Source organism: Prionailurus bengalensis, chromosome A2 (assembly GCF_016509475.1).
Source record: "Prionailurus bengalensis isolate Pbe53 chromosome A2, Fcat_Pben_1.1_paternal_pri, whole genome shotgun sequence".
Taxonomy (NCBI): domain Eukaryota; kingdom Metazoa; phylum Chordata; class Mammalia; order Carnivora; family Felidae; genus Prionailurus; species Prionailurus bengalensis.
In genome coordinates, this window is record NC_057348.1 from 54,782,162 (window position 1) to 54,808,850 (window position 26,689).

Genomic DNA, 26,689 nt, shown 5'->3' on the forward strand with positions numbered 1-26,689 from the left:
GATGTTTATTGAGTAGGTGAAAGGTTGAGATTTAAGAGAAATTAGTCAGATTGCTACTGTGAAAACTAATGGTCATTTTCCACCTTGTCCCATAAAAAAAGATTCAGGGTCACACTGAGTGGTATTATAGCTGTATTTTAAAAAGAGCTGTCTAATTTTATGCCTGTAATAACTTCCATAATTATACATGTTGGAATAATCAAGTCTCATGCTTTGGGGTATAGCCAATTACTGTAGCTATCAAGAGGTAATTTATTTTTTCATGTATGTTCCTCACAGCAGGGCAGCTCCATTACACATTCATGAATTCTAGTGTGGTATTGTTAGGGGTTGTCAAGTACAGGCCACTGGATTTGAAGGGCCACAGATTTACTGGAGATGGCAATTCTTTTAAATTCTCATCTCCTCCCGTTCATGCTCTGTCTCTCTCTGTCCTAAAAAAAATAAATAAACGTTGAAAAAAAAATTAAAAAAAAAAAAGGGGCGCCTGGGTGGCGCAGTCGGTTAAGCATCTGACTTCAGCCAGGTCACGATCTCGCGGTCCGTGAGTTTGAGCCCCGCGTCGGGCTCTGGGCTGATGGCTCGGAGCCTGGAGCCTGTTTCCGATTCTGTGTCTCCCTCTCTCTCTGCCCCTCCCCCGTTCATGCTCTGTCTCTCTCTGTCCTAAAAAAAATAAATAAACGTTGAAAAAAAAATTTAAAAAAAAATTCTCATCTCCTTCTCATATCTGTTACTTAAAAGGAGTTCTTAGGAACATATAGGCTTATTGTGTTATGCTTTACCACAAGACCAGTTTTTGGATACAGCTGTTGGATACAGCTGTTGGTGAACACATTAGAAATATAGCCAAATCCTTCCTTACTTTCCCTGAGTCCACCTTTGGAGAGAATGTGAATTGCACTTTTGAAGGTGAGGTCCTAATTTTGAAGAGAACTTGAGGTCATTTAGGGCAGTTCTCACTTGAGTGGGTAATCTTTACATAATAAACCAAAGTAGTCACTGTTGAAAATAAGCTTTGGGAGCCCCTGACATAAAAGATATTGCTATTCTAAAGTTCTATAATTGCAACTCTTAGCTGCTGGATAATTATTATAATTTACATATACCAATAACAGGCATGTTACTTTACTTACAGGTATATGGTACCTCAATTGCTACCATATCCATTTCCTGATCAAAACTATTTCTGTAGGTTTACCATGAATTTTATACCTTCTCCCTTCTTGTAATATTTTTGAAGCATTCAAAAACTAAAACTGGCAACGACCTTACATTTGAATATGTGTCTTTTGGTTCATTATATGTCTAACTGCAACTTTGTGCTCCTGACACTTTTAGGCTAGTGGTTTAAAAAAATTGTTGACTGTAATCTGTAAGTATAAATACATTTTACATCAGCAATCAGTAATATGATGTGTGTGCACATACATGACTGAAACCACAATGTCATAAAATAGTCTTTAAGGATGATAGGTATGCTCTGCTGTGTTCTCCTGTGCTGTCTTCAGTGTGCCTGGGGGGCGGGGGTGGGAGCTGGGAGAAGGGAGCTGGGTGTGACCCAATGCCATCGATTTCATAACCCACTCCTACAGTTAAAAAAAAACAAGGCCAAAAAACTTGTTCACGGTACTTTTTTTTTTTTTCTCATTCTTTCTTAACACGGATTTTATTTTCTATGAGCCTCTCTTTCACTCTTGTGGAAATGCTGCATTTCTACTCCTGCTCTATTGTAACGGTACCCGTGAAAGACCATCAAGAGAATGAGGCCTGTTGTCATTCTGTTGTGTCAACACAGGATGCCCTTTCCTATACAACCACCACTAGATTCTCTGTGTAAGGAAGAGAACTTGCTCCATGGCCCTGCACAGCCTTGGCATTATACTAATCCAAACTACACTCTTCTTTCCAAAAGATGTCATCCAAAGGGTGGACTTTATGGGTGGATCCTCAGCAGCCATCCTCCCCTCAGCCCCCAGCTGACAGGTCTGTCCCTGTAAGTAGCTCAGGAAAGGGCAGGCGTAAGGGTGGACCTTGAGAGGCATGGAAGGCCTGCTGGGTTCTTCTAAGAAAAAGCTAGTGCAGGAAGATGAGCCCCGCCTCCCTGGTGCCCATGAACAGGGAAACCTGTAACCCAGCCATCAGTGGCAGTCACTGATCAGTCTCTGGAGAACCAGCCCTGGAATCAGGCTGATACTGGACAACAGATTAGAGAAACCCAAAGAGCTTGGTTCTTAAGGACACTGTCTAATCCTCAAAGTGCCCTGCTTTTGAACTTCCTCTGGTAGAGTTATTTTCCTAGATGTTTAAACCAATTTGATGTTGGTTTCTTCTCACCTGCTGTTGAAAACAGACTTCTTCTTCTTAGTGTGGATACCTCTGTCCTCTCAACTGACTGTCAACGTGTGCAAGCACAAAAACTGCCACAATTATAGAAGTCACAAAGCACAGGCTGAATGAACTAACAGAATGTACAAGCATGTTGTCGACTGTCTTGTAGCCGAACAAACTCGGGCTCCAGCTTGGTCCTACCACTCCTAGCCCAGGTGGCCTCAGTCCCCATTTAGGGCTTCAGTGTTTAGTGATGACATTTACACAGTTGAACAGAAGGCTGGGCTGGATGAGGAAAAAAACTCTGACCTTGTTACCCTGCAGTGGTGGTAGCAGGGCTGTCGGTGTCCTTGGCACTGGCCCTGTGGCATACACCCAAAGGCTGCCCTCGGTCCACACCCACACATGGGTCCAGGCTGCATCCAAGGGAGAATGAGTGGTCAGCTGATCTGTCAGCCTGACCACAATTCAAAGCCTACTTCTGATATGTGAAAGAATTATTACCAGGAGCCAGGAACTCAACCAATGTCCCTGGACACTTTGTTTCTAGTGGGCTTTGTATTAGTAATCATGAACAAGAATTCTACCTACTTACTAAGACAAATCCAGGCTGGAAAAACATTGCAGGGAAGGGGGGAAGCTGCTAGAAAGTAAGTGCCTGCTTTCAGTGCAACTCCAGTTTCATAAAATTTGATTCCCAGAAGCAGGCAGAGGCCAACCATGTAAAGGTCTGTGTGTTTTTTGACCCATGTATGAATAATTCAGGGAGAGGTCATTCAAAACAAATGCGGGGGTGGTGGTGACCAAAGGGGCCCAGCCTGCCTGTATCAGGCCCTCCTCAGTCCTGGTTTCTCTTTCTTGCCATTTTCATGGATAAGAAGGAAGGTCATTTTTTGCATATTGTCTTCATCTTGTAGTGTCACAGAGCAGGGCCCATGACTTATTTCACTTTGTACAATGCATGCCCTTTCCCACGGGTTTATGGTTTCCAGTCCGCTTTCTTGAGCGTTTGGTTTGTGCTTTGTCCCTGAACTCTTTGGAAAACTGTAATAGTGTCCGTGTGACTGGTGAAGACACTGAGGCTCGGAGCTACTGAAGCGAGTGAGTTGCCCAAGGCCTGCACGCTCTTATTTCTGGCCTATAGCCTGGCGCAGAACGGCTTTCTCCCTAGAAACACAGCTTTTGCAGGAGGCACACAGCAGAGGGGCTGTTCTGGGAGCAGGGGGCAAAGCACATACCATGGGGGCCTCAGGTAGTGTGGCCATGGCATCAAAGCTGGCCATTTCTCCAGCCTCTGGGCCCAGTGGAAAGGAGGAGGCCCCATGAACCCGTAAAATGGGCTGGACAAAGAAAAAGTCAGGGAAGGAACGACAAGCAAAATAGGCCAGTAGAAATCAGCTGAAATCAAAGAACCATGGGAAAGACAGGTAAAAGCAAGTGGCAGGCAAACCAAGTGGGTCCTTGCCCAGTCACACTGAGCTGTAGAGGAGCTTGGTGGCCCCTGACACTTTCTTTCATAAAACCAATTCAGTAGGTTTTCTGTATAACCCAGGTGGTTTTTATTAGGGTAACTACTCACTGAGAAATAAAAGCCCTATTACCTCTTGTTTATAGAGCATCAGAAATAGGATGTCATATGGTACAAGAGGCCTTCGGATGACTTCCAGATGCATAACTCTGCCCGGAGCTCAGACACTGACAATGGCCAGTGACACACAGCAGACTGCGGAAGCTCCCACTACCTGGTGCCGAAGTCTTGCTGTACTTTTCAAAGGCTCAGAGGCTCTAGAAGGCCCACTGAAATATGACGATGAAAATGGTTGCATTGGAATTGATCCCTCAAAAATTAATAAAAAGATCTGTCTAATCACTTAGTTTGAATCATTAATTGGATGTTTAATGCAAACTAGGAAAAAAAATTCCCCTGAAAATATTTAATGTAAATAACTCCTTGAGATGGTACTTTTTACAAAAGGTTTGTCAGCAAATGCCTTTTTGTTTAGGGAACAGGGCAGCAGGAGGATGGGGACAGGACATCAGAAAATGATATGATTGTTTTCTATTTTGATGAGAATAACAAGGAATCCCACCTGCCCTGCCCCCATTCTGCTTCATGTAGAAATTTGTCCAGCAAAATGAGCAGCGGTCATCAGCAGGAGGTGGCTGAACCCCAGGTGCCCAGAGAGTCTCTTCAAGCCACTACTTCTGTGCTCCCTCACTGTGTCCAGAGCCACCGGTCAAGTCCACTAATTCACCTTGTGACTGTATCTTTTTTCTCTTCCTATCTCTTTCTCTTCGGTAGTACAGCCGAAGGATAGCTGGAGGATAGCCGTGGTGAAAACAAGCACAGGTTCTTATAGACACAACGCTGTCAGCTCATGTTGGGTAGACACAGGAAGGCACACAATAAATTAAAGCAGACCCTATCTCTTCAGAGGCTTGCAGCGACCTACAGGGTGGGGGCTGGGTCTGCTAGCAGCCGAGCTTCCAGCACTGGTGTAGTGTGAGGACCACCCCGGGAAGGAGGGGGTCCTTCCTTTATTAAGTCATGTCAGTATACAGGTTGCATGATCAAATGGAGGAGAAAATCCTTGCCATCTTATTCAGTCCAGTGTGGCCTCCGCAGCGAGGAGGACCCCCTGCCCGGCCACCCGCGCCCCCCCCCTCCCCCGCCCAGGCCAAGTGTTGCTCACCAGCCCACTTGGCAAGGTCCAGCCAGGTTTGCACAAATCACTTGTACATACTCTTGTTGAGAACTGGTGGCAAATTAGTCCACGGGGCTCCATCTGCTACTTACTTAAGTAAATCACTTGGAAAACATAAAACTGAAGGTTGTAGCTCAATAAAACAATAAAGTGCTTTCGAGGAGGGTAGCTGTTATTCACCAGTTGTTTCTTGTTTCACCTGAGGCACTGATGTCAATGCTATGACAAGTGATCATGTTTACCACCAGTAAAAATTGTAAAAGCTTGTTTCCACTAAAAAGCCTGCATTTCTAAGTACTGCATGGTACTTTTTCTATTGTTTCCATGTCTTCATGTTACTAAACTTGAACTCACTACTGGGCAGGGAAATAGTTTCTGCTGGGTTGGGGTGGAGTCGGGTGGGTGGAAGACACGAGAACAGAAAAGGAGCGGTTCATAAATATTCCTTAAGGGTTCCACTTGTGAAGGCGAGAGAGGGGGTTACAGCAAAAAAGGATTAGGCTCCATGCTGAATCCAGATGTGAGCCCCAATGAGTGGAGACACAGATCGACTTCTAGAAGGGTCCACATATCAACCTAAGAGTTTATTCTGAGTCCACATGCCTGATAACTGCTATAACACACTTGCATCTTCCATGGCCTTGATCCACCTGTAAAACAGAGGAGAGGGAACATTTAGGTGTCATGGCTCTGCGACTCTGGCAGAACCTTTATGTGACTAGGTGGACTATGTGACTATTACCTGAGGTCATATTCATATTTGTTGCCTAGCATTTAGCAAAAGGTCTGGAACACAGTGTAAAGGCTTGGTGAATCAATGCATGCCTGTATGAATGAATCATGATAATCTTAAAAAAATCTCATGATCAGGAACAGATAGTTCCATTGCTGTGGCCCAAAGGGATTTGATGGAACAGGATGGCTGCAGCAGAGAGCATCCAAAGCCCTGGGTAGCAACTTGTTTCCTTCCAGAGGGAGAGGCAAGGATAGTTATTTGGGTACCTCTGAGCTGAATTGGTATCCTCTGCTTTGAAGCTATAAAATAGGGTTTTCTTGTGGTAGAGGTGAAAAATAGGTCCTACTTCACTGCTGCCCTCTTCCTTTTCTGGGGCAATGGTGAAACCGAGCAGGGGCATACTCTCCATGGCCACTGTGTCCTGCAGAGGGCAAAAGGGAAAACTGATAGTAAACACCACACAACACACAGTCAATTGCTTAGCATTTACCGTTACCTCTGATGTAAGATGCACAATGCGCTCTTCTGTGTAGGGCATGGTTTGGCAACTCTAGACCAGCCACACACATACTCTTTTCCCCTGATCCCGCCAGGACCAATCACGAGGAGGGAAAGAAACTTAACATTCTGTGACAGCCTATTAGGGCCCAGGCATTTTTACCTTTACATTATCATGCCGAATCTTTCACAACAATCATAGAAGGAGTCACTCCTGTTCTAAGAGGAAACTGAGGCTCAGAGAAGGTAAATAACTCCCCAAGATTAATTACACAGTTTAGTAAGGGGCTGAGCCAGAACTTGGACTCATGACCACCTTCTAACACTGCGTTCTTCAGGCTAACTCGAATAGTCAGTGACTCTGTTTTCCGTTAGTACTTTCGATAACATACCCTGTGCTCATTCCCCCAAGCCCTCATTCACAATGCCTCAATATGGAGCACTCAGGGTGTCTGTCCTATCAACTTGCTAAAAATTTCATGACATGTACACAGAGAACATAAATGGATCTTAAAATCACAGTGCTCAGAGGAAAAAGATTTATATATATATAGATATGTTCATACATACATATTTATATAAAAATACGTTCTCATAAAATACTTTATTAAACCATACAAAAACAGATATAATTAGCTAAGCAATTAGTTAAAATATAATTAGCTAAGAAGGCTGTGGGAAGAGAAGGAGGGGGAGCTGAGGTTGTATATAAAAGGGAATCAATTTTCAAAGACTGCTGGACCAGAAAAAGAATCTGACAAAATTCAATATCGATTCATGATGAAAAAAAAAAACCTCCGCAAACTAGGATTAGAAGGGGGCTTCCTTAATCTGAGGGCATCCGTAAAATAACTACAGCTAACATCATACTTAAGAGTGAAATACTGAATGCTTTTCCTCTAAGATTGGGAATAAGGCAAGAGGGTACTCGCTCCCACCAATTAAATTCAAAATTATACTGGAGTTCCTAGCCATTGCAGTGCAGCAAGAAGAAGAAAGACATAAAGATAAGAAAAAGAAGTTAAACGATCTATGCTTGCAAAGGGCTTGTTTGATTATAAAACAACTACTAGAACCAATAATTTAGCAAGGTCACAGCATAATCATTTTTTTTTATATCTGTGTACTAGCAGCAAGTAACTAGCAAATAAATGCCATTCAATATAGCATCCAAAAAGAAAAACAACAAAGTAGCATCTAAAAAATAAAATAGGAATAAAGTTAACAAAAATGCAAGAACAGAAGTATAAGATCTCTATACTAAAACTCCAAAACATAAAAGGAAAAATTAAAGAACTACATACATGAAGATTTATACCATGTTCATAGATTTGAAGATTTAATATTGTTAAGATGCCAATTCTCCCCAAGTTGCTTCAACAATCCCCATCATAATCTTAGGCTTTTTGGTAGAATTGACAAGTTTACATGGAAACACAAAATACCTAGAATACTCCAAACAATCTTTAAAAAGAAAAATGTTGGAGGCTTATGCAACCTGACTTCAAGACTTACTATAAAGTTCTAGTGATTAAGGTAGTAAGGCAGTGGCATAAGAATTGGTAAATATTATCAGTGAAACAGAATAGAAAACCCAGAGATAGGTCCAAATGTATTTAGCCATTTGATATTTAACAAAGGGACCAAATCATCCTATAAGGAAAGGAAAATCTTTTTTAATGAGTTGTGCTCAAATAACTGGATATCCATTTGGGAAAAAAATGAACCTCAACTCCTATCTCACACCACACTCAATAATTAATTTCACATAGACCTCAGTGTAAAAACTGAAACATTAAAGTTGTCAGAAGCAAATATGGGGAACAACTTGTGACCTGCAGACAAAAGTTTCTTATGATATGAAAAGCAATGGCCACAAAGGAAAATACTGATAAATTTGGTTAAGTTTAAAACTTCTGTTCATCAAAACAACAGAACAAATTCATTCATTAAGAAAATGCACAGGCAAGCCAAAAACAGGGAGAGAATGTTCACAAAACATTTATCTGACAAAAGACTGGTATCCAAGATATGTAAAGAACTCCTATAACTCAATAAGAAGAAGACAACCTACTTAAAAAATTGTCTAAGAGATCTGAACAGACACTTCTCAAAGGGAAATCCATAAATAGCCAATAAGCACATTAACAATATCATTAGTCATTATGGAAATTTAAACTAAAACCACACTGAGATACTAGTAAATTAAAGACTGACAATACCAAGTGTTGACAAAGATGTGGAACAACCATAAATCTCACATGTAAATGTGAGGGGGATGTAAAATGGTAGATAATTTTGCAAAAGGTCTGTAATTTCTGATAAACCAAACATATACCTTCCTATGATCCAGAAATTCCAATTGTAGGTGTCTACCCAAGTGAAATAAAAAAACCTATTTTCACATAAAAACCTGTATATAAAAGTTTAAAGTGGCTTCATTCATTACAACCCAAAACTGGAAACAACCCAAATGTCCTTCAACTGATGAGTGGGAAAACAAATGGTGATGTGTTCACAACATGGAATACTACTCAGTAGAAAATGTAATGACCTATTGCTATATTCAAAAACACAGGTGAATCTCAAACACATCATGCTGAATGGAAGAAATCACATTTGTATGAGATTCCATTTATATAAAGATCTGAAACAGATAAAACTAATCTCTGGTGGAAGGGAATGAGGTGGGGATACACAGGTACATGACAGGGGTTCACGGTAGTATAGACAGTGAAAACTGGCTATCCGTTTTATCAAACCTTTTTTCTTTGATGGAATTTGAGAGCTTAGTGCTATCAGTGATATGACCTTACTAAGAAATTGTACAAGTTCCTCTCTATAGAAAAAAACTACTTTGGAAGCATACTTAAAATCCATCTATCAACTTAGCAGGGGGAGGGGGGGCGCCTGGGTGGTTCAGTTGGTTAAACATCTGACTCTTGATTTCAGCTCATGTCATGATCTCGAGGTTTGTGAGATCAAGCCCTGCATCAGGCTCTGTGCTGTCAGTGCAGAGCCTGCTTGGGGTTCTCTCTCTCCTTCTCTTGCTGCCCCTCTCCCACTCCCCCCGCTCTCAAAATCAATAAACATGAAAAAAATTTAAAAAAACAAACTTAGGGTGTCACTCCCATGACAACTGTTGCTCATGACCTAGAGACTCTGGCTTTTCCATTCTCACACAGGACTCATCTCTATTTGGTGATTATTTAATCATCACTGGCCTTTGTTCACCTGTCTAAGCCTGCATTTCTTCCCAAAGAGTGTTCCACGGGATGGAATGGTTCCACAAGACGCTCCATGAGGAAGGGCCCATGGTCAGGCCAGCTTGGGAAATCTCCTTATTTCAGAGACCCACAGCTCTCCTTGGTACATTAGAGATTCTGAGAAGTATTTCTGTGAGGCAGTCCCACGAACTGCCTACTCAAGGTTCCCTCAGAACCCAGTTTTTAGAGAACTCCTGTGAGCGTCCTGCGCAATACCTACTTTGGAAGATGCTCTGGGCTGCAGGTGGACACTGTATCACATTTCAGTTTGTTCTGGAAAGATCAAAATTCTCCCTAGCTCAAAAATCCTCTGCTCCTCTATGGACATGTCAGTGAGGGCTTGGCTCACACAGCACCTGAGTCACTCAAGCTACAGTGGGTACCCCCTCCAAGCCTGTCTGTGTCCCTCCTAGCCTCTGGGATTCCCTGAGGAAGGAGCAGGCTGCAACCATCACAGTTGCAGGTCTTTTGTGAGAGAAACTTTATGCCCTGAAAAAGGAAGTGCCCTCTGCACACTGGCCAGCATCGGGGAGGAGGGGGCGGCGGGGTCAGGGTAGAAAGGCCAGCCTTGTGCTGATGTGAACATCCTCCTGGGGTAAAGCACACACCCTCTGCAGCAAAGCACATTCAAGTCCCATTTTCTTTCTTGCCTTTTTTTTTTTTAGTTATTATTCATTTATTTTTGAGAGAAAGAGAAAGAGAGCAGGGGAGGGGCAGAGAGAAAGGGGGAGAGAGAGAATCCCAAGCAGGCTCTGTGCTGTCAGTGCAGAAATCAAGAGCCGGATGCTTAACAGACTGAGCCACCCAGGTGCCCCTAAGACCAATTTTCAGAGTGGGTTTAGCCCATGGAAGTCACCAGATGGTGAGGCCTGGACATGGAAATCTTCCAAACTATCCTACAGAATCAGCCTGGGTCAAGACCAGACAGCTCCCTGCTGTATAACCATAGCCCACACCTGTCTACTCTGGAAGCAAGCTTCACTCCCAAGGCCCTCTCTCCTACATTTTATAAGACATAAAGGTAAGATGATCTATAAAAACAGAAACTTAAGTTTTATTTGGTACAAGTGTTACCATGAAGCAATGTAGCTCCCTGATAAAAGAAATGCACGGAGCAAAAGTGTGGTAGCTTTCTCTAAGCTGTTGAGTTCTGTCCCAAACAACCGGGTGGAGAGCAGAAAGAAGCCTGCTCTTATAGAGTGCTTGGCTTGTGCTGGATGCTGGGCCTGTGACATTCAAACCACCTGGGTACACACACAGGTCTGCACACTGTACTGCCTTATCTCCATGGAGGAATGGTCAATTCTTTAGATGTGGAACCAACACGTGGTTGGGTATCCACAGCAGCACTCAGCACATGGTATTGCTCGATACAGACTTGAATGACATGGGAACAGCATCCCGGCCTCACATGGCCCTGCAGGTGACGGGGTGTTGTGCATGCCCAGATGGACATTCTGAGGCGTGAGCTTAACCTGAGGGCCGTCACAGATGAGAGGAGAGAAAGCAAGAATCGCCAGTACCTCACTGGCCATATAGGTGTAGAGCACTTTGCCTTTGATGACGAACCAGAGCTTCTTCCAGTGCCTCTTGCCTTTCTTGCACCGGCTGAGATAGCCACTGATGGCAGAGCCCTCTCCGGAGGCGGCCACCTGACAGAAGGGAAGCAGAGTGGTCAGGACAGCAGGTGGTAGGCATAGTTCAGACAGAGCTAAAGTGACACTGCAAACCAGTTGGCAGAGAGTGTTTATACTGCTTTGAAATCTGAGACTTGGATGAGGTCTCAGGATACATCCAGTACCTCAAAAGCAGCAAAACAGTACCAGGGATTAAGACAGGATTTACTGAATGCACCCAGGAAACACAAGAGTCAAAAACAGCCTTCGGGAGTGCTGTCCCGAGTGGTATTGCAGATTCTTGGCTCCCTCTTCCCAGTTCCCAAGCCCCCAAAACATGAAACTGCAGATATTTGAGGGAAAGGTTCTTCCCTCTAAAACTGATTCCTATAAGAGTTAATACCTATTCTTGTCAAACTAGTCCAAAAAACAGAAAAGGAAGGAAAATTCCCAAATTCATTTTATGAGGCCAGCATTACCCTGACATCAAAACCAGATAAAGACACCACCAAAAGAGAGAACTACAGGCCAAATATCTCTGGTGAATATAGATGCAAAAATCCTCAACAAAATACTAGCAAACCGAATCCAACAATATATTAAAAAAATCATTCACCACAATCAAGTGGGATTTATTCCTATGTTTTAAGGGTAGTTCAACATTTGCAAATCAATCAACACATCACATTAACAAAAGAACAAGAACCATATGATTAGTTCAATAGATGTAGAAAAAGCATTTGACAAAGTACATCTTTTCATGATAAAAACCCTCAACACAGTAGGTTTAGAGGAAACATGCCTTGACAAAGGCCACATGAAAAACACACATCTAGTGTCATCCTAAATAGGGTAAACTGAAAGCTTTTCCTTTGTGGTCAGGAACAAGACAGGGATGTCCACTCTCACTACTTCTATGCAACATAGTACTAGAGGTCCTAGCCATAGCAATCAGATAACAAAAAGAAATAAAAGGGATCCCAACTGGGGTGCCTGGCTGGTTCAGTCAGTGGACCATGTGACTCAATCTCAGGGTCATGAGTTCAATATCCATGTTGGGTGTAGAGATTACTTACAAAAAAAAAAGGTATCCAAATTGGCAAGGAAGAAATAAAACTTACACTATTTGCAGATGACATGATACTATACATAGAAAACCCAAAAGACTCCACCAAATACGTGCTAGAAATGATAAAATAAACTCAGTAAAATTGCAGGACACAAAATCTTTGTATAGAAATCTGTTGCATGAGAAATTAAAGAATCTCATTTACAATTTACTATTGCATGAAAAATAATCAGATACCTAGGAATAAACCTAACAAAAGAGATTAAAGACCTGTATTCTGAAAACTATAGAATAATGATAAAAAATTTGAAGAAGACACAAAGAAATGGAAAGACATTCCATGCTCATGGATTGGAAGAATAAATATTGCTAAAATGTCTATACTACCCAAAGCAATCTACACATTTCATGCAATCCCTATCAAAATATCACAGACTTAGAACAAACAATCCTAAAATTTGTATGGAACCACAAAAGTCCCCAAATAGCCAAAGCAATCTTGAAAAGGAAAAGCAAAGGTGGAGGCATTGCAATTCCAGACTTTGAGTTATATTACAAAGCTGTAGTCATCAAAAAAGTATGGTACCAGCACAAAAACAGACAACATAGATCAATGTAACAGAATAGAAACCCCAGAAATGAGCCCACAACTATATGGTCAATTAATCTTTGACAAAGCAGGAAAGAATATCCAACAGGACAAAGACTGTTTCTGTCAGCAAATAGTGTTGGGAAAACTGGATGGCAAAAGACTGAAACTGGATCACTTTCTTACACCACACACAAAAATAAATTCAAAATGGATAAAAGACCTAAATGTGAGATAGGAAACCATCAAAATCCTAGAGGAGAACATAGGCAGTAATTTCTTTGACATTGGCCATAGCAACTTCTTTCTAGGTATGTCTCCTGAGGCAAGGGAAACAACAGCAAAAATAAACTATTGGAGTTATTTCAAAATAAGAAGCTTCTGCACAGCAAAGTAAACAATCAATAAAACTAAAATACAACCTACTGAATGGGAGAAGATATTGTAAATGACATATCCAATAAAGGGTTAGTATATAAAGAATGTATACAAATCAACACCCAGAAAACAAATAACCCAATTAAAAAATGGGCAGAAAACTTGAACAGACATTTCTCCAAAGAAGACATACATGTGGCCAACAAACATGTGAAAAGATGTTCATCATCACTTACCATCAGGGAAATTCAAAACAAAACCACAATGAGATAACATCACACACCTGTCAGAATGGCTAAAATCAACAACACAAGAAACAACAGGTGTTGGCAAGGATGTGAAGAAAGGGGGACCCTTGTGTACTGTTGGTGGGAATGAAAACTGGTACAGCCACTCTGGAAAACAGAATGGAGGTTCCTCAAAAAGTTAAAAATAGAACTATCCTACCATCTATCAATCACACTAGATGAATGGATAAAGAAGTGGTATACACATACAATGGAATATTAGCCATGAAAAAGAATGAAATCTTGCCATTTGCAACAATACAGATGGAGCTAGAGAGTATGATCCTAAGTGAAATAAGTCAGAGAAAGACAAATACAATACGATTTCATTCATATGTGGAATTTAAGAAACAAAACATATGAGCAAAGGGGGAAACGAGACAAACCAAGAAACAGACTCTTAACTACATAGAACAAACTGATGGTTACCGGAGGGGAGGTGGGTAGAGGAACAGGGGAGATAGGTGATGGAGATTAGGAGGGCACTGGTCATGAGGAGCCCCAGGTGTAAGTACTGAATCACTATTATTGTATACCTGAAACTAATATTACGCTGTAAACTGGAATTTAAAGAAAAACTTTAAAAAACTCCACACATACATGTTCAAAACATTGATTCTTATACTTTTAAGCTTATCTCTTATACTAAAAGGATAAGAGGATGGATCTTAAAGATGGATCCTCTTTTTAATGTTTACTTAAAAGGTCTGCCTAATGGGGAATGTTAACTCCTGTTGTTATTAGAAGCAGTACTTGTCTGTTGCACAGTCTTTATGTGGAGGTTCAGAACACAGGTGTAGAGTAATACCAGTCTGGGGCTCCAGTCCAGGTTCTCCCAGTTATTTGATGGGCAATGTGGGCAATTACTTCTTTGAAGTCTCAGTTTCCCTGTTATTAAAACTGGGATTAAATGACACAAGACAGGTGCCTGACAGGTATAGTGCCTGGCCTACAGGAACTGCTCATAAATACTAATCTTACTATTGGAGAAAGAAGGCCAGGTTTGGAAATAATTTAATCTGACTTTCCCATTTTACAGATGGGCCTGGAGGCATGGAGGTATCTACCAAAGGCCAAATCCCTACCTAGCTGAAGAGAAGATAAGAACTGGGATCTCTTGGCAAGTACTCTGAAGGTCGATGAACTTTACTGAAGGGAAAGGAGGCCACCACCAGCCTGGGCTGTTTTGAGAAGTACCAGGAAAGGAGTCTGTCTCCGCCACAGGTTCCAAGACTCCTAGAACCAGACACGAGCTTTCTCTCCTGGCACTTGCCCTGTTGGGGCAGCTCACAGAGTGAGGAAAGGCAGAGTGGACAGAACACATTGGAAGAAACCGATTCTGCAACCTCCCTTTCTGGCAGATGCTCAGGAGGCAGCATTTCTGCAGACTTTCTCATGGGGAGTAGGGCTTGCTGCGGAGATGGTGCTCCTGGGGGAAGGGGACAGGGCAGTGGGGGGTGGGGTGGGGCACATTTCTCCTGGGGCTGCTGCAAATCCCACTAAGTGTAATCTTTGCTGGATGATAAAAAGGTTGTCACTTTAAGCAAAAATTACTAAAGGGCTGGCTGGGGCACCAGCATCAGAGCTGCTCGACTCTGGAAGGCTAAGAGCAGTGGTTCTCAAACTCTGTGCCCGTGGAACACTCGGGTTCTGTGAGCCACCACAGAAGGAGTGAGAGGTGATCTTTTCTAATTACTGGAAAGGGATGACTTACAACCACATGATGTAAAACGTGTGAGATCTGCATGTCAGCAAATGTGGAATGATAGTTAAGAGAAATGAAGTGTGAAAATGTACAGAAGATTTAGTACAATTTGTTGTATTTCGGGTAAAAAAAAAAAAGAGGATCTATGAATGTGCATCTTTATTATGTATATGCATTAAAATTTCTGGAAGGATCCATAAGAAACTTCATGGTTACTTCTGGGGGTGGTGGGACTGGAGGAGTTCAGGGAGGGAGAGAAAAACGTACGTTTCATCAGGTATTCCTTTGTGTTCTGAAAAAAATTTTTTTACCACGTGTTATTCCCAAGATTTTTAATATGCAAAGGTATTAAGTTAATGAATAGAACAGTACCTCTTTAAATATTTCATACCCTAACACTTCTTAAAACCCTTGCCACCAGCTACTTAATAATGAATATTAATGCAAAAACTTGGAAACAGCTGAGCATGCTCTTTTGACAGCTTGTATATTCACGGGCACACATTTGTTTGTGGTTGTGATCAGAATATAAACATAGAATCTGGCCCTCCTTAAAGAACGGACTTGAGTTTAACCAATGCTGAGGTTTCCTGCACAGAGTCCCACACCCTCCAGGAGGCACAGCACCTGAGGCCATTTGGGACCCACAGGCTGAGTGGATGGCACAGTTCCAAGGGCCTGCTGGGGAGGGCGAAGTCAGGACTGTAGCTGTTTTAGTCAGAAGAGCCCCAGTGATCTGTGCACCACTGCTGGGGACCTGACCTGGTCCAGGCTATGCGACAGGAAAGAAAGTAAGGAGAAAAAAAGAAACACGTGGAGGGGAGAAGGGGAGAGAGGAATGGGAAAGGCTTCTAGCACCATCCATAACCATTTGGGGTCCTGCCTTCTGCCACCAATCAGACATGTTCTTAGTCACGCCCAGAAGACAGGCCCTGTTAGTGGTGAGTTACTCCTTGTAGCTAGAATGTCTCATGTTAGGAATTCTCTTTGTCCTGTAAAGTTCAGTCAGCCTGGGGCAGGTTCTGACCCTGTCCGAGGAAGGCCATGAACCTTCTAAATCCCTTGCCTCCCACACAGGCAGTCTACCTGCCTTACCTCAGTCAGGGCTGAAGGAACTTTCTTCTGCTTCTTGAAGGTTGAGGGGTTGATGCTGTGGAAGACGGACGAGAAGGCACTGCTCGAAAAGCGTGGGGAGGACAGGGGAAAGCTCATGCTCACGGGCCGCTCTGTAACCAAGACAAGCCATAGAGGAATGGAGGTGAGTGTCCATGCAGACAGGCATGCATCTTACTTTGGAATGCCAATTCCTGTAAAATTAGAGCTCCTGGTCCCTCCTGCGATGGAAATCAGCTTCATGATGGGGGTTAGGTGTGACCAGAAGAACAGGCACACTTTATCTACTGACACAAAGGCCATGGGAGCCAAGAAGGAAGGCTTTTTCTGGGTGCTGGCTATCCCTTCTTCACCTGGGCTGTCCTCTGTGATGGCCTCGGGGGGCTCCAGAGAGGAGAAATCTTTGGTTTTAGGTCCAGGATACACTTGCTGTCCCTCTGGCCTGACCCTGCTTGGACAAAGCCTGGACCCTGAGCACAGTCTCTCAAGGGCTAACACAGCTTCCCCAGGTTCCTTTCTCAATCAAAGAGCCCTCAGCCCTTCCCTGATCCACAATTCCTCTGCTATCCGTCTTACAATCCTTATCCTGAAAAAGTCCCATAGAACACAGGCCTACAGAACATTTTCAAAAGAGGGCCGCTATGGCAAAGTAACCATGAGTCACCACGCCTACCGTCCCCTTCACAGAGATGCACTGACCCAGCGTTTCCCAAGCTTAGCTGCCTGCAGAACGCTTCCTCTGGCAGTGCCTATTGATTTATTGTGGAACCACTATTTTGGGAAATGGTCCCCCAGGTATGGTTTAAACCCCTCTTTCTTCCTTCAGGACTGCTTTTGTTCTGAGCCTCCCCAGAAAAGTGGTTTCAGGCACCAACCACGGGCCGGCGAGAAGCCACGTGGGCCACCTGGAAGAACGGAGATGGTGTCCCCAGGTTACCTCTCATCATGCCTGGGACATCCCCGCCCCTCTTCTTCAGCTCCCCATAGCAGCCATCACAGACCTTGGCCATCCGGTCCTTGAGGTACTTCAGGGGATACTTGTTTCTCGAACAATTCCGGCACACGATCTGCAGGCCCAGTTGGGGACACACATTGGAATGGTTCTCCTCCTCTGCCTGTGCAGAGGGCCAGCATTCCCTCGCCTCTGCCAATCCCCCCACCCCACCTCTCCAGGGGCCCTGTGTTCTGAGCACAGAACTGTGTCGGATCCCCCTGCTTTTCCATTGTGAAGGTACAGAGTTTCTGTGCAAGTGTTTTTATCAGTTTTTCTGATGAGTCCTTAACCAGGACGTGATACGTTTTCTCCTGGGACAATAACCATGTGTGCTATGGTTGTCTTTTGGGAGTACGGTGGTATAGTGAAATGGGATTTGGAGCCCTGGTTTGAGACTATCAGTGAAATGGGTATTAACAATCTCTACCTCGCAGGGTTGGTGTGAAAACACCCTTCCCTGGGCCTGACACTCAGTAGCTGCTGGATATCCCTGACAGCCAACCCCACACGACTCTATGTACACACTCACCCAGGTGAGGTGACTCACCTTGCCACAGGCGTGGCAGTGATGACGCCTCAGGGTGAGGGAGAAGTCACAGCCACAGTTCATGCACATCATAACATGTGTGACAGGCACCAGGGTGGGGGGCCTCTCCCCCAAGCTGACCCCCAGCCTCTCCCGTATCTGGAACAAAGGAATCGGGTGAGCATTGTGGTCGGGAGATAGCTAGATGGGTGCCCTCTTTCCTGTGCAGGATTCTACAACCCCCTCCACCGCACGGTGGCTTCCAGGATCCTAACCTTGGGTCAGAAACAGAGCCAATGGGAAGTGCTGTATTTGGGCTGCACAGTGACTGCCTGGCTGTGGGGGAGTGTGGTGGGAAGGGAAGGAGAAGGGGTGTGATGGAAGGAGCTGAGAGCCCTCCTGGGTGTATGGGTGCCCAGGGAAACCCAGGGCTGGGAGAGTGGCATCAGGTGGGTCTCAGGGCCCTCCACTCACCTCCACGCTGTGGTGAAAGGCAGCCAGAGCCTGGGCCTTGTAATCCTCAGGGAGGGCTCTACTCAGACAGCTGTGCCATTCGTCTCGCTCAGCACAGGAGCTGTGGACACAAGCTGGTGTGAACAAGGCATGCAGGTGTGCACGGCGGCTCTGCCTCTGCTTCTCAGTGTAGATCAAGTCCCCCCACATTTCCCCTGGCTGTGCCTGTCAGTGTCTGAAATCCCACCGAGCACTGGCCACCTGCCAGATCAGCCTAGGATCGTAACTCAGCACCTCCATCTACTAGAAGGGTGGCCAGGGCATGCTAGCTGTCCTCTGGGCCTGCTTCTTTACCTGTAAATGGCACTATCAACACTATCCCTCTAACTCCCAGTACTGTTGTGGGAAGAAATGACATGTGGGACATGGGTGGACTTTGTTAATGGCAAAGCACCATGCAAAAGCAAGGGGCATTAGGAAGATGTAGAGAGTCCCACACTTGAGGAGGGACAGGGGACAGGGTGCAGAGGGCTGTGTACATGGGGAGGGGATGGCTAGGTGAAGTTGGAAAATATCAACATCCTCGTCTCTCCATCTTCCTCCTCATTTTCCCACATAGCTTCCCAGACACCCCCTCCCCAACAAGATGACTTCTCAAATTCCCACTCCACACCCTGCCCTTCAGGGTTGCCTGAGCTTTGAGCTCTGCCCCAAGAGGCAGAGTGGTGGAAATTCTCCCAGGACCCACTAGGTGTCGCTCCCACCTTGCGTAAGTGTGTGGTCTGCCCCAGGAAAGCCAGGATAAGGCATCCCTTTGGCCTGGGAAGGAGGGACAGGGGGTAGGGGGTGGGTAGGGTGGCGATGAGGTCGGAGGAGGTGCCTGAGACCGGGCAGGTGCCCACTGCATGCTACTCGTGTCATCAACACTTAACTATTACTGCAGTTATGCTCTACGCTGTAATTGGTACACAACTCTCCCGCCCTTAATGTGAGCTTCTCCCTGAGCACATCAAGGTTTAAATCTGTGTCCTCAGCACAGGGCCTGGCACTGAGGAGTGGCTAATAAATGCTAAATGAGCAAATGCATCTGCATGAGAACGTGATGTGCACTACGCCACACAGAGGGCATTGCTGCCTCCTGCCAGGGTCACATATCAGCTGTGAGGGGAGACACCCATGCCTTGGTGACCCTGTCTCAGCCCCCACAGTGGCCCCAGCAGAAGCCACACCTCCCTGGTTTCTGAGCCTAGAGAGCTGGAGCTGGCCTTGCCCTGAAAGAGGGAGGGGGAAGCTCTTTTGCTGCCCATAGTGAGTGAGGCAGGGTCCCTGGGCAGCCTGAAGGCCTGGAGAAAACACAGACCCTTCTGAGAAAAAGGCCACACCCCCAAACCAGGGAAAGGCAAATGATGAATGCTCACTCATTATGTTTTTCTCTCAATCTCCAGGCATGAAAGCCTAAAAGCTGACCACTTTATGAACTAAGGTGTACAGTGCGTTTTTTGCTCACCTTAACTTCTTTACTTGCATTACTGTAAAGACCCAATCAATAATCCATAGACTTTTACAAACATGAGATATTGTTATTATTGTATTTAAAAGAAGAGGCTCTAAAAAATAAGTCCTTAGACCCAAAATAATACCAAATAGAAATGACTCATTCAGCTTGTTATTCCAAACTTTAACACCTATAAAATCCTGTGTCCCTATCCCCCAGACCCTCCCTCTACCCACTTCCCCATACCTGGCAGATAGAGTCAGGCAGGACTGGGAAGTCTCAATCTTTAGGGCATAGGGCACTTTCTCCATCACAGGGCGGCTGACCTGGAAAATCAAAGCAGCCCCTCAGGGCAGGGGCAGGGAGGGGCAACCATAGACTGGATTCTTCTCTTGGTCCTACCACTGTCCCTCTCTGAGCCTGAGTTTCCTCATCTGCAAAGGGTAAACTTTTGTTTGATGGTACAGGGTGTGTGTGTGTGTGTGTGTGTGTGTGTGTGTGCGTCTGTGGAGAGGGGAGTGCCAGCTCCAACTGTGTGGTCTGTAGGCACCCATCCACCCCTAAGAAAGTGGGTATGCACCTAAAAGGATTGAAAGCGGGGTCTCAAAGTGATCCCCGTATACCATGTTCATAGCAGCATTATTCACAATAGCCAAAAGGTGGAAGCAACTCAAGTGTCCATCTATGGATGAATGGAAAAACAAAAATGGTCTATATGTACAACAGAATATCATTAAACCATAAAAAAGTAAGGAAATTCTGACACAGGCTGCAACATGAACTCACCTTGAGGACACTGTGCTGAAATGGGCCAGTCACAAAAAGACAAATACTGTATGATTCTACTCATGTGAATTATCTAGAGCAAATTCCTAGAGACAGAAAGTAGGATGGTGGGTGCCAGGGGTAGGGGGCTGGAGGAATAGGGAGTTAGTGTTCAATGGGGAGAGTTTCATCTAGGGATGATAAAAAAGTTCTAGAAATGAATGGTAGTGACGGTTGCACAACAGTGTGAATGTGCGTAATGCCGCTAAACTGTATGCTTAAAAATGGTTAACAGGTACATTTTATGTTATGTATATTTTATCACAACTTAAAAAACTTTGCCATACCCCCACTTTGTTTCCTCCCTCCAAGGGTTTCCTTATGAATTGCCCTTTTTTTAGGATGCCTTTTCCTCTTCCCCATCTGTCCAAATATTTTCCTCTTCCCCATCTGTCCCCCATAAGGGACTCAGTGCCCCTCCTCCAGGTAGTCCTCCTACCCTGTCCCCTCTCCTGCTGTAACCCACAATATATCGCTGTTTCCTTGGGGCTGCCTCTTCCCACTGGTCCCACTGGTATGTGGGCTCCTAGAAGCGGGGATGCTATCTCTCCTCCCCTGGGGTCTCCTTCCACCCACCCAACAGGGTGCTTAACACCAAGCATTTACCTTCATGCTGGCCATTGACAACGTGTTCTTCAGCCGGTACTTCCCATCTTTCTGGGGATACGTGTATAGGAGCACATCACTCATCTGGGGAGAAGGAAATCCCATCAGACGTGTCTTGACCCCAGAAGGCAACGTAGGCTGTGTCCTGGAGGATCACTGACCTCTGGGGAGCAGAGGCATCCTGCATTCCCCAGTGACCCCCCACAGGAGAGCATAACCACTCTGAACTAAAATGTGAGTCCTTTCCCTGAAATTCCACTCCTAGGTAGAAACTTAAAGTGGAAATAAATGCAGTTGTCCACAAAAAGTCAAGTGCAGGAATGTTCACAGAGGCTTTATTCATAAGAGCCAAATAGTGGAAACGACCCAAATGTCTACTCAACAGGTGACTGCATCAAAGAACCAGGTAGCACTGTGGAGTACTACGTAGCAACCAAAAGGAACTGATGGTACACACGACAGCATGGGTGAATTTCGAAGACATGCCAAGTGAAAGAAGCCAGACACAGAGGAGGATACACTGTTTCATAACATTTATATGAAGTACCAGATGAGGCAAAGCTAACCTGTAGTGATGGAAATTAGGCCAGTGGTTGCCCAAACAGGGGGTGGAGGAAGTGAGTGCTAAGAGGCACAGGTGAACATTCAAGAAATATTCTGTATCTTGGGGCGCCTGGATGGCTCAGTCGGTTAAGCGCCGACTTTGGCTTGGGTCGTGATCTCACGGTTCGTGGGTTCAAGCCCCACATTGGGCTCTGTGCTGTCAGCTCAGAGCCTGGAGCCTGCTTGGGATTCTGTGTCTCCCTCTCTCTCTGCCCCTCCCCAGCTCACACACTGTTTCTCTCTCCTTCAAAAATAAATAAACATTAAAAAAAAAAAAAGAAATATTCTGTATCTTGATCCAGAGGGTGGTTACACAATGATACACATTAGTCAATAGGCAGATATATACACTTAAGATTGATGCATTTTACTCTGTAAATGAAGACTCCGTAAAGTATAGTCAAGGAAGGAAGAGAGAGAGGGAGGGAGGAAGCTCCTTGAGCATAGAAAGCTGGTGGGTCCTGGTCACTGGTGTACCTCCAGTGACCACAGTAGGTACTCAATTAATATTTGCTAACTGAACAATGGAAGCTCCTTGCCCCCATGCAAGGCAGACCAGAAGGAACATAGTGCAAGTCCCCTCACCTCCTTAGGGGAGAGCGTTTCTGTTTAGCTAAAAGGTTTACAGTTTGAAAAGACACGTCAATCTTCACTCTGCTCTGTAGCAGCTGTGTGACTGTGGACAGGCCATTTCTCTCTCTCTGAGCCCCAGCTTCCTCCCTGCAAAGAAGGGGTCATTGCTGCCCCTACCATATTACAGATGCCGAGACAGAGAATGGCCCCAGTGAGCCCACTGTATGTAGGAGCCAGTGTAAACTAGGGGTGTTGCAAGGACTGAATAGGACAAGGCATCTAAGGGGCTGAAACAGAGCAAGAACTCAGGATTAGCACTTCTTCTCCCTGTAGAGAGTCTGCTGAGGGAGGGAAAAGAATAGATGAGGCTTCCTGCCTCCAGCTCTTAGGATCCCAACATCCCAATATGCCAACAAGAGCAGTGTGGGACACCTGGCTTGGACACAGAGCCGCTGGGTGGACTCAGGCAAACCCTTCCTCTCTCTGGACCTCACTGTCTCTAACCAGAGTTGGGAGTAGACCAGGAGCCAGAAAACTTTTAATAAAGGGCTAGATAGTAAATATTTAAGTCTTTGCAGGTCATACAGTTTCTGTCACAACTATTCAACTCAGTCATTGTAGCCCAAAAGCATTCACAGACAATCCACTAACAGATGCATGAGACTGTGTTCCCATAGACCTTTATTAACAAAAACAGGTGTCAGGCTGACCCCCAGATCAGAGGAACCTTCAAAGACCCTTTCAGCTCTGCCCTTCTAATAATGACAAGAGCTACTGTCCTACTGGACGCTCACTCTGTGCCAGCTCCTGGGCTAAGCACCCTGATCTCAATTCATGTCTCCAACAATCCCATCAGGCAGGCACCATTATTATCATCCTCATTTCACAGACAGCTTAGACAACCTGCTCACAGGCACAAAGCTTGTAAGTGGCAGAGTCAGGGTCATCAGCAAATGAATGTGCCTCCAGTGTGTTCAGGTGTGGTGTGTGGGGGGTGGCCACGCAGTTGAGTTCTTGCCCCATCTGGGGACAGTGACCAAACCTGGGCACAGAGCCTTGCTCACAAGCCTGCCCACCCTGGGGAACTGGCTTGTGTCACTCATCAGAACAGTCCCTGCCTTTTTGCGGCTGCCCCTCAGGCACCTGCTGCCATGGCAACTGCCATTAGCACCCTGGGGTTTTATGTGTGGTCAGAACCAGGCTGCCTCCTGATTGCCCACAGTTCTCTTCTTCAAAGCAGGTATTTTATAGCCCGATTTGGAGGAAGGGAGAGGAATCCTTCATGGAGGAGTAAAGGGGAATCTCTCACAATAATGAGCCACCAGTGGGGAAACCCACCTATCGCTTGGGGTCATGGTGGGAACCACTCTGTAGCATTACTGAAACCCCTGTGCATTGCATTGGTGGGCAGAGGCCCTGACTTTGTTCTACAGTTACAATTACTTTATGAAACTGGTACCTATGAGGAAGAAAAATTCTTAAGTGTGTTTATCACGGCTCTTCCTGGTTCAGGAACCTGTGTATCCTCCTCCCATCTCTCTCTCTAGGTGATATTTATGAAGGTCCTATGCTAAGACAGAGCAAAGAAGGGGACCCAGATTCAGCAGGAGCTATGGCCTAATTATAATGAGGGGATATGAGAGACCCAGGCCCAGCATGGAGATGAGTGAGGGAAAGGCCATGGTGAAGCCAACTAGATGCTGGAGGGAACACGAGGGAGGGAAGAGAGACAGAAAAATGGGGAGAAAGGGAGAGGGGAAGGACAGACTTCTTACCCTTCCTTCTGGGCTTAACTAGGTACCATTTCTCCAGGAAACATATACTTAGCACAGTGTGTAGCACCAGGGAACATATAACAAACATCCGTGCTGCTGATGCTATTGTCCATCTTTTTATTCCCTGACTCTCGTTGACCTCCCTCTTTGCTCCCATAGACCTGAGGTTCTGTCCATGTCATGCTCTTAACTCGGTAGTCACATTAGACACCGAAGGTTGACGGCACAGCATGAGACTTTATCTCTTTGTTTCCAGTGCCCAGCACATAGGAGGTGCTCAGTAAATATCTGAAACAGAGTTCTTAGACACTTACAGCCTGTTTATTATTACTTCTCACACAATCCTAACAAAGTATAAGAGGCTCTTAAGGGCAGCCTTGACTGACAGTAACAAAAAATGAATGTTAAAATCATGAAGAACAGAGAAAATTACACCCAGCAGGTAGAAGAACTTAAAAAGCAAAACAATTTTGGGCCATAGGATTGGGGAAAATTATTGCTTGTAGCTCAACAGCCACAGAGGTTGATGTTACCATGCAACAGGCCTGGACATTCCCTTGTATTCCAGACTGTGGCTGCAAATCATCAGAAATGTTACACTGTACTCTGTATTGTGCACAGTGGAGAAAGTGCTAGACTGGGGTCACAACCCTGGTTCCCTTCTGGGCCTCTGCCATCAACCTGCTGGGAGATCTGGCCCAGGAAACTCCCCCTTCTAGATCTCAGCTTTCGCGCGTGTTAGAGAAGGCAGTTGAACAGCTATCTCCAGTGTAAGAATTTCCCAGTGTTAGGATGTTTGAAATGGGGACACAGGCAATTAAATTTTGGCAACATTCCATTTAAAATCGCTCAAATAATAAATGAGGGAAGGACTGTGGTTGGCAATAGTTAAGCCCTCAGACCTCTGGAAAGCTCAGCTCTGTAGAATGATCTTCAGCCTAAATATTCGGCTCTGTTCTAGGCCCCCCACCCCCCAACTCCAGTTGCCTTTGAATAATGACCCAAGAAAATTTCACAAAATTTGACAGTCCTGGGGCTTGGCTGGGCACCAGGTACTTACCAGGAACAGGTGCCGGGGCCGTCTGCTTTTCCCTGTTACTTTCATCAGTGTCCCTTCCTTCAGAAACTCCTGTGGGGACAGAAGCAGACCTGAGAAGTCAGACTGATGCCCAAGAAGAGTGGGGGGAGGCCCCAAGCAGGAAACTTAAATCTTGGTGCCTCCCAAAGTACCACAGAACAACTAATGGGTGAATTCCAGGCTTTAGCGAGATGCCCATGTTTGCTTCTTAGGAGCTGTCAGTCCGCCTTGACTTCTAGCAAGCCCCAGACACTGTTCTGGTCTCTGAGGGGTCGAGAGAGTGACTCTTTCCCTCGTTTGCTGCCATGGGGAGCCCTTCAGAACAAAGCCTATGAAGGTTTGCTAAACAGCTGAAGACCCGTGAACGGTTGCTACAGGCTCATTAATTCCGGAGGATGATTAAAATCGATACCTAAAGTTACTTAACATAAAGAAAATATTTAATAAATATTTACTGAACTGGTGAGCCAAGGCCAAACCATTAGGTGTGATTTTATAGACTCTCAGACCAATGAGATCCATGTTAATTTTGAATAAAATATCCTGAACATAACACCTCTCATGTCTATGTCTCTTGTCCTTCATTGACCATAACAGGTAACAAACATATCTTTGACTATTTTTGAGCTGAGTTTTGTGTTTTCCATTTGGAAACTTAAAAGTGGGTAAATTTGTCTCTGGAAAAGTGTTATTTTTAAGCTGCTTTGTAGGAGCATGGTTTTTGGGAGATGGTTTTCCTGATTTTCTAGCAATGCTGGGCTAAACTAAACATACTTGGTGTCTCTTCTTAGAGGTGAAAAGAACCACAGGGACATGAACCCAAATGGCACTGTTTCTTTAAAGGTCCGGAAAGTGGAAAACACCAGGGGAGGCAGCCCCTGGGCCTTGAGAGCCCAGCAGAACCCTCCCCCTGCCCTTCCCCCTCCCCCTCCTCGGGTAAACAGCACCTGCAGCCAGGCCTGTCTGGGACCAGCCCAGCTGAACAATGGGTCTTATCAGAGCCTCACCCGCCTGCCTACCAGGCCGCCCTCTGTCCCTGCCCATGGCGGCAGTGGCACTCACCCTTCCTGGCTGGAGGAGATCCCCTTGGCCTCGAACACTGTGCTCAATGTGGACCAGCTTCTGCAGGTTTTCCTGTGGGAGGAAGCAGGGCAATGGGGAGATGGTCAGGACCCCTTTAAGGAGTCTTATCCCTTCTTTTTTTTTTTTTTTTTTTTTTTAAATTTTTTTCAACGTTTATTTATTTTTGGGACAGAGAGAGACAGAGCATGAACGGGGGAGGGGCAGAGAGAGAGGGAGACACAGAATCTGAAACAGGCTCCAGGCTCCGAGCCATCAGCCCAGAGCCCGACGCGGGGCTCGAACTCACGGACCGCGAGATCGTGACCTGGCCGAAGTCGGACGCTTAACCGACTGCGCCACCCAGGCGCCCCTGAGTCTTATCCCTTCTATTAGAAGTGGCATTGCTTCT

General features: G+C 45.2%; 1 protein-coding gene and 1 long non-coding RNA gene across 3 annotated transcripts in view; one reads left to right on the forward strand and one right to left on the reverse strand.

The window, feature by feature from the left end:
- Nucleotides 1-4,247: 4,247 nt before the first annotated feature.
- FGD5 (FYVE, RhoGEF and PH domain containing 5) overlaps nt 4,248-26,689 on the reverse strand; it is a 122,588-nt gene continuing 100,146 nt past the window's right edge. For both annotated transcript variants that reach the window (XM_043588203.1, XM_043588202.1), the window contains exons 11-21: nt 26,281-26,352; nt 25,201-25,269; nt 21,190-21,273; nt 20,005-20,084; nt 18,285-18,384; nt 17,832-17,969; nt 17,228-17,357; nt 16,273-16,403; nt 11,057-11,185; nt 6,036-6,190; nt 4,248-5,683 (exon numbers count right to left, since the gene is read on the reverse strand). In XM_043588203.1, coding sequence (XP_043444138.1) covers nt 5,647-5,683; nt 6,036-6,190; nt 11,057-11,185; nt 16,273-16,403; nt 17,228-17,357; nt 17,832-17,969; nt 18,285-18,384; nt 20,005-20,084; nt 21,190-21,273; nt 25,201-25,269; nt 26,281-26,352 — 1,125 coding nt within the window. In that variant the 3' untranslated portion in view covers nt 4,248-5,646. The remainder of the gene's footprint in view (nt 5,684-6,035; nt 6,191-11,056; nt 11,186-16,272; nt 16,404-17,227; nt 17,358-17,831; nt 17,970-18,284; nt 18,385-20,004; nt 20,085-21,189; nt 21,274-25,200; nt 25,270-26,280; nt 26,353-26,689) is intronic.
- On the forward strand, nt 16,326-21,928 carry LOC122487542. The gene is made up of 3 exons (XR_006298400.1): nt 16,326-16,435; nt 17,117-17,312; nt 21,575-21,928. It is a non-coding gene; the product is annotated as an uncharacterized LOC122487542 (long non-coding RNA).